Consider the following 16,803-nt stretch of genomic DNA (forward strand, 5'->3'; position numbering starts at 1 on the left):
AGATCATGATTTTGGAAATTAAATGATAACTTTGATTTCGTTTTTTTTTCTCTATTCAGCCTCACCTGAGTTTTGTGTTTTTGAAGTAATTAGATTATTAATATGTTTAACTGTAAACCCTTCCAAAGCAACCCCAGAGGTCTGCCAAGGATATTTAGTGAATAGATCCATGTTGTTGTCTTCAATAGGCCATCCTGCAGTGTAATCGCTAATTATAATCACCGTTTGTCATTTTATAAAATGAGACACCCCACTGGGAACAGAAGTCAGTTCAACATCTAGTTTTGAATTACATTTTGTTGATTTGTCGATTAACGTGAATTGAACAAAAAATGTCACCATGTCATTGGATTTAGGTTAAATGTTGGGTGACAAAATTACAAAATGCCCTTATGTAGATTTTTTTGCAAGTCCAATCAGTTTTCCACATTGATGCATCATCGTTTAGATTTTTGGGGTTGAAATGACATGGAAACAACATTGATTCGACCACTTTTTGCCAAGTGGGATTCCTCTATCTGGAACACACATCTCAAATAGCTAATTGTTATTGAAAATAAACACTATATTTATAAAAAAGGAGAATACACTGTTATTGATGCTTTCTCTTCTGTAAAGGAGGTAGAAACAGAATTTAGTTACATTTAGTTGGGTAGTGAGAATTAAAATAAATTCACTCCAAAGAATCAAACCATCCAACTAATTCAGTTTTTGGCACACACTCATCTGACTGTCTGTCAACTTGTATACAAGTTCTTTCTTACAAGTTAAACAAGCAGTAACCAATGTCTAGTCACACACATTCTGTCTCAAAAGGCTTCTGGACTTGTATTAAGCTGGGCTACTTTATTTACAAGTGCTTTATCTAGGAGGCAAAAATATTAAACTGACATCATTAAATTGTCTCAATGGGCTTTTTAACAGCAGAGACAGTGCAGTTGTGATGCAGTTATATCTAATGAGGCTATGCAGTAACACATGTACTATATGTATGTAGCTTTGTATGGCACCCACCTGCTTGATGCTGCTGTCTTTTGATTTTCTTCCTATCCGCAGGCAGCACAGCTGCACCACTGCAATCACTAATGCTTAATTACCAGATTAGAAGATCCAATTAGCAGATCTCCTGTCATTCAGATCAGCCCGCTGCCTGATCTGAATGAGATACTTTCGTGTGTCCCCCAGGGGTTGGCATTCCTCCCCTACAAATTGATCGCACTCGTGAAACGGCGACGTGCTTTGTTTGGCACGTGGACACCTTGTTTCCGCATGCTCTCGGAGGTTATGATTTATATTTCAGAGAATGCGGAAAGAGACACATCTTCCCGGCTGGTGGTTTGGGTAAATGTGTTCGCTGGCAAGTTGCGCACGGAGACAAATCCTCTTGTTAATTTGTTTTTTTAAGCCATTTCCTCTGTGTCATTTAATTCACTGTTCTTTGTTGAACTGCCTCTGACTTTACCGTACACTTACTCAAATGGTGGTACTTAAAGGAGCTACATATAAAATGAAGTCCCCCCAGGAAACTAGGACAACACCACACACAGCCCCCCAGCGCCAACCCCTTCCAATACAACTGTTGAATTTTCAAATCTTAACAGCGTGAGGTCTCAACTAGGGCTGTGGCGGTCACGAAATTTCGACAGCCGATGACTGTCAAGCAAATAACTGCCGGTCTCACAGTAATTGATTGTCAATTAACATAAACACATTTGCATCTCCTGGCATCTATACAAGCCACTGATGCAAACCTTTGGAACATATACACTTTAAAAAGTTTAATAAATCCATGTAATGTAGCCTACACCTTCACAATAAAACCATTATTGGTTGTGCTCGTGAAGAGATGGCCATGCCTCTAAATTACGCTGATAGAAGACAGGGAGGGTGCAGCCTTCCTATTCGACAAGAAAATACTTTTATTGACAAATAGGAAGACTGCACCATCAGATGCAATTTTGTGTCGGGCCAAAAATAATTTGGGTTGGAAAAATATTGTGAAACACTATTATTCTACAATTACTGCAGACATACAGTGCCTTCAGAAAGTGTTCACACCCCCAGACTTTTTCCACATTTTGTTACAGACTGAAAATGATAAAATTGAGATTGAGTTACTAGCCTACACACAATACCCCACAATGTCAAAGTAGAATTAACTCAGTTGCCAGAGTGGAATAAAACCGTTAAGGGATTTCACCATGAGGCCAATGGTGACTTTAAAACAGTTACCAAGTTTAATAGCTATCATAGGAGAAAACTGAGGATGGATCAATAACATTGTAGTTACTCCACAATACTAAAATCCTAGAGGAAAACCTGGTTCAGTCTGGTTTCCAACAGACACTGGGAGACAAATTCACCTTTCAGCAGGACAATAACAATAAGCACAAGGTCAAATATACACTAGAGTTGCTCACCAAGACGACCTTGAATGTTCCTGAGTGACCTAGGTACGGTTTTGCCTTAAATCGGCTTGAAAATCTATTACAAGACAACCAATTTGCTTGAAGAGTTTAATTTGCAAACATTTCTAAAAACATGTTTTCACTTTGTCATTATGGGGTATTGTGTGTAGATGGACAATAATATATATATTTTTTTTATGCATTTTGAATTCATGCTGTAACACAACAAAATGTGGAATAAGTCGAGGAGTATGAATACTTTCTGAAGGCGTTATGGACATTTTCTGAAATTACAATGCACAAATTTTCTGTGTTTAAGGATAAAAGTAATCACATTTTTTATTTAATATGTATGGGAATGATGGAAATTCACATCCATCTTAAAAGTGGCACCTGAGAGAAAACAATTAATACAATTACACTGGACTTGTGATGCACTCTTTTTAATGCCAAGACAACCACCATGCGAGTGGAAGTAAAGTTAAACTTGAAACAGAACATTTCCACGGTGAGTTAGTTTTTTCACAAATCCTCAACCTCTATCGGCACATTGATGTTTGGTAAAAACACTGACCTTCATACCTTATACCTTCAACGTATAAGACCTGCTTAAGTATGACGTTGAGAAGGATAGCACACATATATCAACATGCTGCTATGTAGTATTACCATTGCGCCTGTGTGATATACAAAATTGACAACATACTTCAGAGTTATGATCTAGTAGTCCCACATACACTCACTTGTACACATGTTTTGCCCTGTGGACACTACCACAGCCACACACTCCAGCAGAGCCCAAGATGGCCTGTTGCCGTGCTTCGCCTCCTTGTGGAGCCATCTAATTAGGCCCTAATCATGAGATATTAAAGCTGAAAATGTCCTCCTTATTTCTTCTCATTATTCACACATACAGACCTCAGCGGATGACAGTCCAGAGCGACACACCACCATGATCGGGCACGCAGTTTCCATACCACAGAAAGCAACAAATGTAATCATATATTTACAGACTCAGTCAGAGACTTAGAAACACACATGCACATTCACATACACTTACCATTCATAAGAGAGTCAAATTCACAGAAATTCACTCTCACACACTCACGCACGGCAAACGCTGCATATGTCAGCTCCTCAATCGGGAAATTACCTTTAAATGTCAATCACGCTATAACGCTACGTCTCTTTAAGCTAGCCTCTAGCCTTTCTAGAATAGTTCATACAAATGGCAAATATAGGCTACCTCATTGTATGGATCACTATAGACTTTAGAGTAGTCTATGGACCAAGAGAGTTAGTGACCTCAGATTGGGATTTATTTATTTTGCAACAGTTTACCATAAGCATTGAAAAAAAAGCAGGCTGAAAAACTATTGGAGTGGCCTTTCTAGAAATTGGCTCGGTAATTCACAAATGTTGCATATTGAAACAGAGTGGATATTTTCAAAGAAACACTTCAAGTATCCTTGATTTCAGTGAGCGATGCTCATTAAATTGGCTCGGCTAATGTGTTTGAAATACCTGGTGGAGATTTACTGAAAGAGTTCATATGAGTGTGTTTGTTTGTGCGTCCTAAATGTCAAAAGGCAACAAAACAAGGAGAGATGGCAATAGGCCAGACTGAATACCATTTTAATTGTCCACCAGAGGATAGCATCGAGGCCTATTGCTATCGTGTGCTTCATTTGAGAAAGTTATTAGAACTTGACAATGAGCGCCCCGATCCCGGATACTGAAAAACAACAGCAGCCTTATCCCAAGGAAGCGAAGTAATTGACTCTGAGAGCAAGATCAAGTGTGGCTACAGGCTCCACTCACAAGAGCGGGGATGGATGGGGGTGGTGGAGAGAAAACCAACACTATCTCTCCACATAAACAGCAAACAACTGGGAGAGGGCTGGAAACACTCACCCTCTCTATCCTCTGGCGACGCTTAGCAAAACAGTCATGGAGAGAAAGAGAGAATGCGGGGGGAAAGGAGAGCAGGGAGGACAGAGTCAGATCCCTGTGGGACTCTAGTATATAGCTTGGGCGTTTGTCATTCAAGTTGTTTGGTGGTAAATTGGAGCGTGTTGGGCTAGATCAGAACCTAGACTGTAAAGAAACCACAGGGAGGTGTGGGTGACTGGGTACAATACATTCTCAGCAAACAGTATAGACATAGATTCTTCTGTTTTCTCTTCTTTCCCACTGACAAGATAGATGGATAGATCAAGAGAGAGAGAGGGAGGGAAATTACCCCACGGTGTCCCGCTGGAAAAAGCGTGAGGGGACCAATCTCAAAAGAACGCTCCTTCTTTGGCGGTGTTTTTGGTCCAAAATAATCCCAAGTTGTTGAACACCTCAGGAAGGTGCTGCTACTCACACACGACACGTCGCCACATCACAGCAGCAAAACGCTATAGACTCCATCACGTCTGTGTTTTCCTCTCTGAGTGTTGGAGGATGTGTCTCGGGTTACAAAAGGTGTGGACGGCAGAGTGCCTCGACCCTCTCAAGCTAACCAGCCCTCAGCGAGTGTAAACGTGACTCCATTGTCCGCGGGTGACTTCCTATAGGGGCCGGTCACCAACTCTATCAGGAAAGCGTGTTTGAGAGTAACCCCGCATGACAGCACTCCCACTGTGGTCTGTAGATGGACACCCCCTGAGAGTCATCCTTTCCTTCCCCTCATCAAGACTGTGTTCACACTGGTATTTCACTTCAACCCCAAGGTCCTGTATCCACACAGTGCTTTGTTGAGACCTATTCTTCTTTCTCTTTAGGTCTTTGTCTTGGACTTTGACAACCCAGAATTAAATGTCACTTGGGTGTTTGTACTCAAGTTTAGAGTTTCAGTTGTTGTCTGATGGAGATCTAGAGACTACCCTATTGGCGGTCTGTCTACCACTTTCTCCATACAAAGGAGAGAAATCACCATTCCTTGGGTTGAGTGTTGTATTCTGGCAGCTGAAAATAATCCTTGTCTTTAGATTTACATAGATGTTTCTAAAAGCAAAAGTTGGTGGTTGCAAATTTTCATTCTTTACTTTCCCTCGTTTTGCTCCCATCTATTCAACACTTTCTTTGTACAGTTCACAATAAGATATCACCTTTCTGGACATAATGGTAAACAGTATTCATTGAAATCATTCTGCTTTTGAGGCCTGTTTTTAGCCTTGCCTGTATATGTGCATGCAATTCTAACTTTCCACCTCAGACACTTTCTCTCGTCATATGTAACAGTATAGCTTCCGTCCCTCTCCTCGCCCCTACCTGGGCTCGAACCAGGGACCCTCTGCACACATCTACAACTGCCTCGTTACCCATCGTTACCGCATCGTTACCCATCGCTCCACAAAAGCCGCGGCCCTTGCAGAGCAAGGGGAACAACTACTTCAAGGTCTCAGCGCGAGTGACGTCACCAATTGAAACGCTATTAACGCGCACCCCGCAACCTAGCTAGCCATTTCACACCGGTTACACATGCATGAGATTAGTTGAGCTTGAGACAGGCCTTCCGAGATTCCCTAAAAACACTCACAACACTCACTCACACACTTCGATACAACTACAACTGGACGTGACTTTGGTAGCAGCTTAGGAGAACATAGGCAGTAGGTTAGGATAATTAATGTAGCAGGTTAAAATAATTAGATTTAAGGGTTAGGAAAAGTCTTATGGTTAGCCAAAATGCTCTCCTAACCTGCTCCGAAAAGTCACTTCCGGTCGTAGCTGTATCGAAGTGGCGTAACCAGGCTGGCCCACCAGGTTGGCCCATAGTAGGCACGTTTACACTGCACCTTAGCCCACCCTTACAAAAAAAGATTACAGTTTTGAAACTGCAGTAAAAGTGGGGAGTAACTGCAGTCGACTGGTATTTTGGACGCAGTAATTGCAGAATAACTCCACACTGCCCTTTCTCACCTGGACAAAAGGAACACCTATGCTGTTCATTGACTACAGCTCAGCGTTCAACACCATAGTACCCACGAAGCTCATCCCTAAGCTAAGGACTCTGGGAATAAACACCTCCCTCTGCAACTGGATCCTGGACATCCTGACGGGCAGCTCCCAAGTGGTAAGACTAGGCAACAACATGTCTGCCATGCTGATCCTTAACACTGGGGTCCCTCAGGGGTGTGTACTTAGTCCCCTCCTGTATTCCCTGTTCACCCACGACTGCGTGCCAAACACGATTCCAGCACCATCATTACGTTTGCTGACGACACAACAGTGGTAGGCCTGATCAGCGACAACGATGAGACGGCCTATAGGGAGGAGGTCAGAGAACTGGCAGTGTGGTACCAGGACAACAACCTCTCCCTCAATGTGAGCAAGACGAAGGTCGTAGACTACAGGAAAAGGCAGGCCGAACAAGCCCCCATTAACATCGACAGGGCTGTAGTGGAGCGGGTCGAGAGTTTCAAGTTCCTTGGTGTCCATGTCACCAAAGAACTATCATGGTCCAAACATACCAAGACAGTTGTGAAGAGGACACGACAAAACCTTTTCCCCCTCAGAAGACTGAAAAGATTTGGCATGGGTCCCCAGATCCTCAAAAGTTTCTCCAGCTGCTCCATCGAGAGCATCCTGACCGGTTGCATCACCGCCTGGCATGGCAACTGCTCGGCATCTGACCGTAAGGCGATATAGAGGGTAGTGCGAACGGCCCAGTACATTACTGGGGTCAAGCTTCCTGCCATCCAGGACCTATATAATAGGCGTTTCAGAGGAAAGCCCGTAAAATTGTCAGAGACTCCAGTCACCCAAGTTATAGACTGTTGTCTCTGCTACCGCACGGCAAGCGGTACCGGAGCGCCAAGTCTAGGACCAAAAGGCTCCTCAACAGCTTCTACCCCCAAGCCATAAGACTCCTGAACAATTAATCAAATCGCCACCGGGCTGCTCCTCGCTGTTTATTATCTATGCATAGTCACTTCACCCCCACCTACATGTACAAATTACATCAACTAACCTGTACCCCCGCACGCTGTATCGGTGCCCCCTGTATATAGCCTAGTTATTCTTATTGTGCTACTTTTTATTATTACTTTTTATTTTAGTCTACTTGGTAAATATTTTCTTAACTTTACTTGAACTGCATTGTTGGTTAAGGGCTTGTAAGTAAGTATTTCACAGTAAAGTCTACACACAAATAAAATTTGATTTATACTGCACTCTAACTGCAGTTACACTGCAAAATTACCACAGTAAAAAAAAAATGGTGTTATTTTGGATGCAGTATTTGCCACATACTGCAGTTATACTGCAGTGTACTGCAGCCCCAGAAACATGGTGCCAAAATAGCCCGTGTGAAATGGGGTCAAGAACAAGGCATAGAATTTTCACTGTCCAATCACAAAAGCTGTACTTTCACTTAATTTGCATATGCTTGTGATGCCTGTGATGCGTTCTGCATGGTATTTTAATAAGTACATTTATAGAACTCCCATCTGAGGACAAATAATTGACAAGGAAACCAAATACTTTTATCCATGCAAAAACATTGGTTGCTATGGCTAACAAAAATGATAGCTCTGCAGGCTGGCTAACATCTCACTTAGCTAGCCAACTGAAGACACAAACTCTCCAGCTAGAAGGGCAGCAAATGCTTCATGTTCATCTGTTTTCATAGCTTTTCTATTGACATTTAATTGGATATAGGAATCCATGATAATATTATTGTTGCATGATTTCGGCTGGACCAGAGAAGTTTGTCTCGTCCATGCACAGCATTCACTGTACAGGGGCGATATCATATGTCAAAAGTGAAACATTGTTTCCATGGTCAGACAGGCAGACAGCAAGGTTTATTCAAACCATCACTGTTGAAAATAAAATGCTAGAAGCAAGAGGAAATAATGTGTAAATAATTTGCTTAACATTGGTCACGTGGCAGAGATAGAATGTGTGTTGGTCCGTAAGCCCAGTGCTTTGGAATACAAGTATGGTCTAAAGCTTAGCCCAGGGTTAAGATAGCCTGAGGATAAGAACAATGCAGAGTGAAAAAGCCTAGTGTGTTGCCTTGGGGGGCTCCAGCATCTGGGTAGTAATCTGGGGAACACCCCAGGCCCGGGGATGGAGAAATACGTCCGCCCCTGATTACCTGCTGTCAGGTAGCACCAATGTGCCATCTCGCCATGTCTGTAACAATCTCCCCTCTCCACGGGGGGGCCACCTGTGGAGAAGATGGGTGATGGAGGATAAAGAGATCTGAGTACCTAGCTGTGCTCACTGGGTGCTGGCACTTCGGCTTCAAAAGCATTTGGTTTTACTGACGTTTACACTCGGGCCCTGTTCAGACAAAACATGAACCAGGTGTTTCTAGGTTAGACATAACAACACTTTGTTGTGCTGCGAGAATGCACAGTTGGATTCATTTTAAACCAGGTGCACTGTGTGAGACAAAAAAGTCAACCGGATATAATTTCCAGCATGCAACACATGAAGAATTGTTGTGTTGCCTCACCCTGAAAACTATCTTATACCTGTTTTTGATTGAATAAAGTCTTGGTATTAACCCACATGATGGAGGGTTAATCTGCCTAAAGATTTTGGGGTCAATCAACTGAAAATATACACCTTGTTATATTTTTGTTAACGCCAATATCTGTTTGAAGTATAGAAAGGAACGGATGCTCCGTTGCTCCAGTTTTATACCATTAAATCCTAAGTGTTTAACAAGGATTGTTGTTGGTGGTAATGACTCATCTATAAGCACCATGCAATAGGTATAATTAAGTGACTCATTGCAGTCAATTTGGATGGAGGGACATTTCAGGGGTTTACATTACCATGCCAATTCTCTGTGAATTATTGAATATTCCTGGGGCGGAATGGGCTGGATGAGATTAGGCGTTCATTGGTTTGTGTTATGAGAGTGAAGCAACTCATTTCCAAACCATCTGGCCCTCTCTAAAATTACACAATGCAACAATGTTGGTTCACAGTGGACTTTTTTATCAAATTACAATTTCCCCCTCTTCTGATTGCGTTATGACCTGAGTGACGCCCCTCGCTCCATCATAAACTCCAATCTACAGTCAGATTTTTGTTGCCTGTGTTCCCTAGCCCCCTGTCATTTGTCTACAGTCGCTGCACTGAGGCTGGCAAGGGAGGGTGGGCCGACAGAGATGGCGAAGGAGGGGTGGGGGTCAACTGGGGGTCAGATCACTCCCGATGTAGGATGGGAGGCGACAGTCGGTTCCCCTAGCCCAGTCCATTTGTCAGTTTATGTTAATTAGTGTCAAGTACTGAGTGGGATGTCAAACCCACCATGGACCCAGTACCTCCTCTCCTCCCTCATCCAGTACAAAAAAAGGAAGTCATTTTATTCAGGGGGAGGGGAGAGAGCAAAATTCCCTGACATTTCCATAGGCCTCTGTTTATCCCCCAGCCTCACGGACTGGCGTAGCCCAAGTCCACATTAACATCTTAATAGGAAAGTGTGTTAGCGCACGTCTTTACCGCCCTCCCTGACAAGAGCGAATTAAGTGTCAGAAGGATTTCTGCAGACTTTAATTGAATCTGCCCAGCGCGGAAAAAGGAAATCTGAAGTCAAAATAACCTATTAGGGTTATCAAGTAATGTTTGGTTGAGTTTGGCTGAGTTTGGCAGGTAGCACTGTGACTGTGGCGTTCTCTCCCCCCTTCCCGTTCTCTCCCCCCAGTATTACCAGTGAGTTGTTTATGAGGTGAGTTGGGTAAGGAAGAGGGTGGCCATGTTGCCCAACAGCATGGACTTCTCTCTCTCTTCGTTATCCTTTAATAAATTGTGGCAAGTCCAACCAGTAATTCCTTAAGCTGGGATTCAGGCTAGCGATGAGTGCGGTGGATGTGAGTCGATTGGAAAGAGGACGGTTGTTCAGTTTTCCTTCCTTCTCCATTCCCTCTAGCCTTCCTATCTTTTCGGGATAGCTCTTTGAAGATGATGCACCTGTAAACATACATAGGTCTGGAATTAAATGCCCGGAATGACAAAATCGAATCGGTTAGTCTTTGATATACAGTATACGGGAATGTAGCTGTGATATGGCATAGGCTATTACCAAAGCCTCACTTTTACAAATGTATAATCCCTCATTGAATCTGAAACTTTTCCCTCTCTCAATGACGTAAGGTCTTGTCGAAAGCCCCCGGTCTCCTATCTATTCTCTCACCCAAAATCATTTCCTAGCAGAGTGTGAGCTATTGATGAAAGATTTTCCTCCTTTGCGCCGTGAAGAACCAATCAAGTCCACAAACCGCCATTAACTTTTGGTTGTCATGGATCCCTACACATGATCAATAACCTTCACATATCATTACGGTTTGGAGCCTCTGAGGCCTGCCTTGTTCTTCAGGCCAAACTGGTATAAATCTTTCAAAAAAATTGCCTGGAAACTGCACTTTTAGTCGTTGCAAGCTAAATGTATTTCAATAGCTCTGACTGGAGACAGGGCAGGGTCCAGATTTATTTGAACAGCGGTGCTTGCTCTGGTAGATTGAAGTTGAGAACCACCCGTATCACTTCATAAATCATGTTTAAATGTTCCACTATCTTCTTCTGCCATTCCGTTAAATTGCCAACCACAGTAGAGTTATGCATGCTCTTACTGTAAATTGGATAACATGCTATGTGATATGTAAATTCATTTTGTATAGCAGTTCTCCAAAAACAGTAATTTTGCATAACAAACCAAACTCTTACCACATTCTGGACGTTTTATATAATTCAGTTCATTATATATTTAGTTTCATTATGGTGGAAGCTGGAATATAAAATATACATTTTACTTGAATAATATTGTGTGTTTTAGAAAGAATCTTCATGGCCTTTATTGCTGTGATTCCCGAAATGTTTCACAATTCTCATTTTGCCCTTTTTTCCAACTGCAAACAGCATTTGTGTATTTTAGGCTGGAGTAGCTGATGATGTACTATGAAGGATTAATGTTATCATTATTTCTTTGTAGATCTTTAATCCACCAAAGTGGGTGGGATGTCCTCCATTAGCATGCACTGTTTGTGGATTCTCTAAAAGCTGTTTCTGTTATTGTACTTACAGATTCCAGAGCTGGAGAGGGAGCACCGAGAGCGGTCGACCATGCAGTCATTGGAGGAGTGGTGGCTGTGGTTGTCTTTGCCATGCTCTGTCTACTCATCATTTTGGGACGGTACTTTGCAAGACACAAAGGTGTGTGACAAACCCTTTTGTTTTCTATCTATAGAAGCACCTCTGTGGAATCACAAGGTTAGAAAGTACACAGACACACTATAATGTCATGTTTTTGTTTACTCAGTATCATACTAATATTGTCCTGGGCTATCAAAAATCCACTTCCCTCTCCCCCTGAACACTGTTTTAGGAATTCTACCATACCGCCTGAGCCCAATCAGATTTTTTTCTCTTTTATGGCTACTGTACTTTTGAAGGGGTGGTCTTTGGAGTACAGAACATGGTTTTGGTTTTGATTCTAAATTACTCCCTGCCCTTCTCCATTTGATCTGAGCTATCGCCTTCATTATCAGGCCCAACACTGTTGGGATGTGAATAATCCCTGTCAGAAATGAAGTTTGAAGTGGATTGCTCATTCCCACTCGTTCGGTGAACTTGGCAAGGTTAATTCGAAGTTGTGAGTCGAGCTGAAGCAGAATCTGTATATCCATGTGCGAATCTTGAATGTGAATCAAAGAATGCCAACAGAGAGGTTTTTAACCTTTATTTAACTAGGCAAGGATTAACAAAAAATGACAAAAAAATGATTTGTTTGTAATGGTTTACAGTGGCAAATAAATAATTGACCTACAAGAATTAAAAACTTAGCAGCTGATATATAACTTTTAAGTTACAGTTTCCATTAGAGTTTGTGTTGGTGTGCCAACGGACATAATTATGAGTTTAATATGATTATATTTTAATAATGTATTTTATGAGATCAAATATTCTACAATAAACCTCATGGTTTGTTTTGGTTCAATGATTTGCTTCTTAATGTCAAGGAAACTTGAGTAGGAATTCAGGAGCTTAGCAATGAAGTGTCCATTTTTATCATCCCCCCCTTCAGGTACCTACTTCACGCATGAAGCTAAAGGAGCCGACGATGCAGCAGATGCAGACACGGCCATTATCAACGCAGAGGGGGGCCACAACAACTCGGACGAGAAGAAGGAGTACTACATATAGAAATCACAGGGCCCCAATACTGTTTTCTGTGGAACACCACGCTGTCTTTGGGTTGGGGGGAGGGGGGGTTGCTTGGGGTTTGAGAATTGGTTGGATTAGGTTGGGTAGGTTGGTTTTAGGGGTGATTGCCCGGGATTGAACAATGTATTGTCCAGTCTCTGCAGCTGAGGAGGAACGGTTTTGTGTGTATAAGGTGGAAAGATGGGGAGGGGAGGTTTTTGGTAAGGGTGGGGGGTTTGGGGGTTGCCAGAAATCACTGTAGAAGAGAGCGTCACCATGCGACACCTCCCAAAACTGCTGGTACGAATTTTGTTTAGTTCAACCATTTGCAGAAAATTCTGTGCCTTGTTCTGAATTTATTTTCTATTCATTCTTTATTTCCCCCCCCATCAACATGCCCTGTTGCTCCCCACCCTCCCTCTTCCACTCTCTTCATTATCATTGTGCTGTTGGCTTTCCTATGAGGGTAAAATTACACAGCGGCTCTGTTCATCTCTCCCACTGTGTTCGCACACACGTCCTCTCCTGCATACCAAAAGCTCATAAGAACCCTATTTCCACTATACTGTGAGCAGGCCAGGTCTCAACCACCACCTTTCTTTTTTTCCAAACCTTTTGAAAGCTCCAAAACACATCCAACGCTTTACGTATCATATTCGAAAAATGAATATAAGGAAAATATTATTACCCATAAATAACATTGTGCTCCCTCCCCCCTCTTCAAAACACAAACACACAGAAATATAATCTAAAGGAAGACAGTAGAGGACAATTGGTCTCGAAAACTGTCCTTGTTTTCTTTGTATCGGGGCCAATTCCTCATCACCGTGGATCACTTGTATTCCTTCCTCTGTCTCTTCAATTTGTTTTTCAAATTAGATATGCCAGCGCATTTAAAAGATTGCCACAATTTGGAATAAGGAAAGTAGAAGGCACATTATTTCACCCTCGCTATGCTGAACTTAGAGGTATTTTCAATTCATTATTTTCACCTTTTATTCTCTGTACAATTATGTTTTTGTTCTGTTCCACTGAATGGAACCGCAATCGCCCGGCAGGCATTTCTTTTTTTGTGATGACATTTTTGGGTTTTACATCCTCTCTCATTCAGATTTTTGAATCTGACAAAAATAATTTGTTTTTAATGGTTTCTTTGGTGTTGTACTCACCCTTTGTCTCTAAATCAAGATGCCTCAGTTTAGCCAAGCTGTAATATAGTTAGGGGGAAAAACAAACTATGTAATACTGATAGGATTCATTTCAATGCGAAATGACCGGAAGACATCTCCAAACTATAATGTTGATTATCAAAGATGAATATTCTCATTATAAGAGAGATATCAATCTAGGTTGTGAGGTACTTACTGCAATCAACATTAATAAAGTGATACTACCTTCATCTTGGTATATACTGAACAGGTAAATCACACATTTAGTTGTATTTTTCCAGCTTTGTGTGTAAAATTAGAACTAGAGCTGTAAAAGGGTTATAGGATTTTGAAGGAGATGGTGATAAATAGGGGATACATAGCTTCTGAGCAAAGAACATACAATCATTGTATCTAAGACATTTTTACAAAGGATATGATTTCAAGACAAAACAGTTCAGTAGTTTCAACAATATACAAACTATGTCCAGCCAATAAATTTACACCAATGTATTATACATCAACACGTGCCAGGAAATATTTTTTACATCCTAGTGGAATTTCATGACAGAATAATTTTGTGGTTTTTATGATTATCACAAGCTGTTTGTTGTGAGTTTTGTCACTCCATACTGTGAAACACTCCTGAATGGGTGATGACAGTTGAGGAGCGTGTGTGTCACTAGGAATTACCACTGGAGACGGCCTTATGCCACTACCATCACACCTCAGCCTCTGAACTGTACATGGTCTTGTCATGATGCAACAATTTTCACTTGCCAAAACAGTCAGTCAACACCACATTACATGTATGTGAGTGTGCACCATTTCTATTTTCTTTCTTTGTGAATGACCTGCCTAAGCTTTAAGATGAGACCATGTTGAAAGGGCCAGTGGGGGAGAATTGGGGAATGCCAAAAGTCATTTTTTGTTATCTATTACTTTTCATTTCATTTCTACATCACCACAGTCAGCATTGCTGTTCAATTTAGTTACTGTCCTGCTGAGGTGGTTGATATGACAATGAGGTTGAAGAGGTGAAGTTGCTTTCATGTTTGATTTGACATATATTCCAAATATGATATCTTGGAAAAGGAGCTATCACTGATTTAACACTGTACCACGACGACAATGCTGTTTGTTTATCAGGACAGCGGTGGCTTCCTGACTCGTTTAAATGCTTCATTTTAGACTGTGACATCATATGAAACATTTTGGATTCCCTCTGTTGTTTAAACGGAACAAACAACAGAGAGAATGTTACCATCGTTTAGATTGAGGTTGTGTGACTTGTATTTAACATTGAGCATTATTTCGCTTCGGTAAAAAGTGTGGTGGCTTCCATTCAAAACTGGACCTAAAAAAGTATGTTCTTACCAAGTGAACACATCTATTCACTCTCTGTAGGTGGAGATTTTATTAAATGTACTCACCGCTGTGTGGACTGGGTCGATATATATGTTTGTTTATGCTTTTTAACCTTTTACTTATGTGTGTTGTGGTTTGGAATGGGGACCACTTTCAGAACCAATAGGAAACAGGAGTGTATTGTGGAAAGTATGCACCTCGAGCATAGTTGACATAAAACAAATGTTAATTTGTATGAGCACCTAATTAACACCGGTGATATGAAGACTGAAATCAAATGTAATTCGATGATGGACAACTATTTGGATGGATGTGAAAAATCCAGAAAGGTATAGAATGTTTTTTGTCATTTCTTTTTCCTAGGTGTTGTTATCTGTTTTATTTTTCTCATGAAATGCCCCTTTGTGACTCAAGGTACTGTTAACTTGGTAGTCTGACCGTGTTATTTTATCAAATTACTTTTTACATTCTTATGTTAATTCCTGTCTCAGGCGGTGGTGGGAAAAGTACCCAATTGTCATACTTTAGTAAAATCAAAGATACCTTATTAGAAAATGACTCAAGTGAAAGTCATCCAGTGAAATACTAATTGAGTGAAAGTCTAAAAGTATTTGGTTTTAAATATACTTAAGTATCAAAAGTAAATGGAATTGCTAAAATATACTTAAGTATCAAAAGTAAAAGTATAAATCATTTCAAATTCCTTAAATTAAGTAAACCAGGCGGAACCATTTTCTTGTTTTTTTTATTTGCTGATAGCCAGGGGCATAATCCAACACATAATTTACAAACGAAGCATTTGTGTTTAGTAAGTCCGTCAGATCAGAGGCAGTAGAGATGCCAGGGATGTTCTCTTGATAAGTGCATGAATTGGACCATCTTCCTGTCCTGCTAAGCATTCAAAATATAACAAGTACTTTTGGGTGTCAGGAAAAATGTATGGAGTAAAAAGTACATTATTTTCTTTAGGAATGTAGGGAAGTAAAATATAAATAACAAAGTAAATTATAGATACCCAAAAAACGACTTGGTAGTACTTTAAAGTATTTTTACTAAAGTACTTTACACCACTGGTCTCAGGTTCATGTGCATTGAATGGTGTGATTGCATCTCAGGTAGAATGCAAAGTCTAGGCCCCACCACAAATTGATGGAAAAAACGCTAATAATTTTAGATCAAGAGACAACTGGTGTTTTTTTTGTTTTTTTTGCATTTAAGCTGTACATGTTTTATGTATTTTCTTAAATATTCAGTGAACTGTATAATATGTGTTTAAGTATGACTTTGTATAGACATAGTTCATAATGTATGAGTACTCAGTTTGTTAAAATGACACAGGAACAGAACACACTCAGCTGTGGCTGTACAACTATCCATTTAAATACGTCTCTCATGTTTGGTTTTCCTCCCAGGACGTTTGGTTGTTTATCAATTCATTGTCTTCATTGATTATTTTTGTCTTTCTGCTGTAGGTCTACTTGGGCAATGTTAATGTGTATTAATGAAGAAAAAAGATATCCACATTCCCATACACATTTTGTATTGGTTCATTAATAGACATTTTTACAAAAAAAAATGAGTTCTTGTCTTAATAAAAAAGAAAATATATTAATGTTCAAAGTAACTGGTGTATGTGTTGTTTTTCATTCTTCCTTATTTAATTTTTATTTTTCATGCATGAAGAGACATGTATAAAGAGACATAAAATGTGATGCTTAACATTGAATGCA

The 16,803-nt window shown here is 40.7% G+C and overlaps 1 protein-coding gene across 2 annotated transcripts in view; it reads left to right on the forward strand.

Annotated features, from left to right (window-relative positions):
* cadm1a (cell adhesion molecule 1a) overlaps positions 1–15,143 on the forward strand; it is a 449,456-nt gene extending 434,313 nt beyond the window's left edge. For both annotated transcript variants that reach the window (XM_038976850.1, XM_038976842.1), the window contains 2 exons: positions 11,439–11,567; positions 12,439–15,143. In XM_038976850.1, the coding sequence (XP_038832778.1) occupies positions 11,439–11,567; positions 12,439–12,557 (248 nt within the window). In that variant the 3' untranslated portion in view covers positions 12,558–15,143. The remainder of the gene's footprint in view (positions 1–11,438; positions 11,568–12,438) is intronic.
* Positions 15,144–16,803: the final 1,660 nt, after the last annotated feature.

Source organism: Salvelinus namaycush, chromosome 3 (genome assembly GCF_016432855.1).
Source record: "Salvelinus namaycush isolate Seneca chromosome 3, SaNama_1.0, whole genome shotgun sequence".
In the NCBI taxonomy this organism is placed as follows: domain Eukaryota; kingdom Metazoa; phylum Chordata; class Actinopteri; order Salmoniformes; family Salmonidae; genus Salvelinus; species Salvelinus namaycush.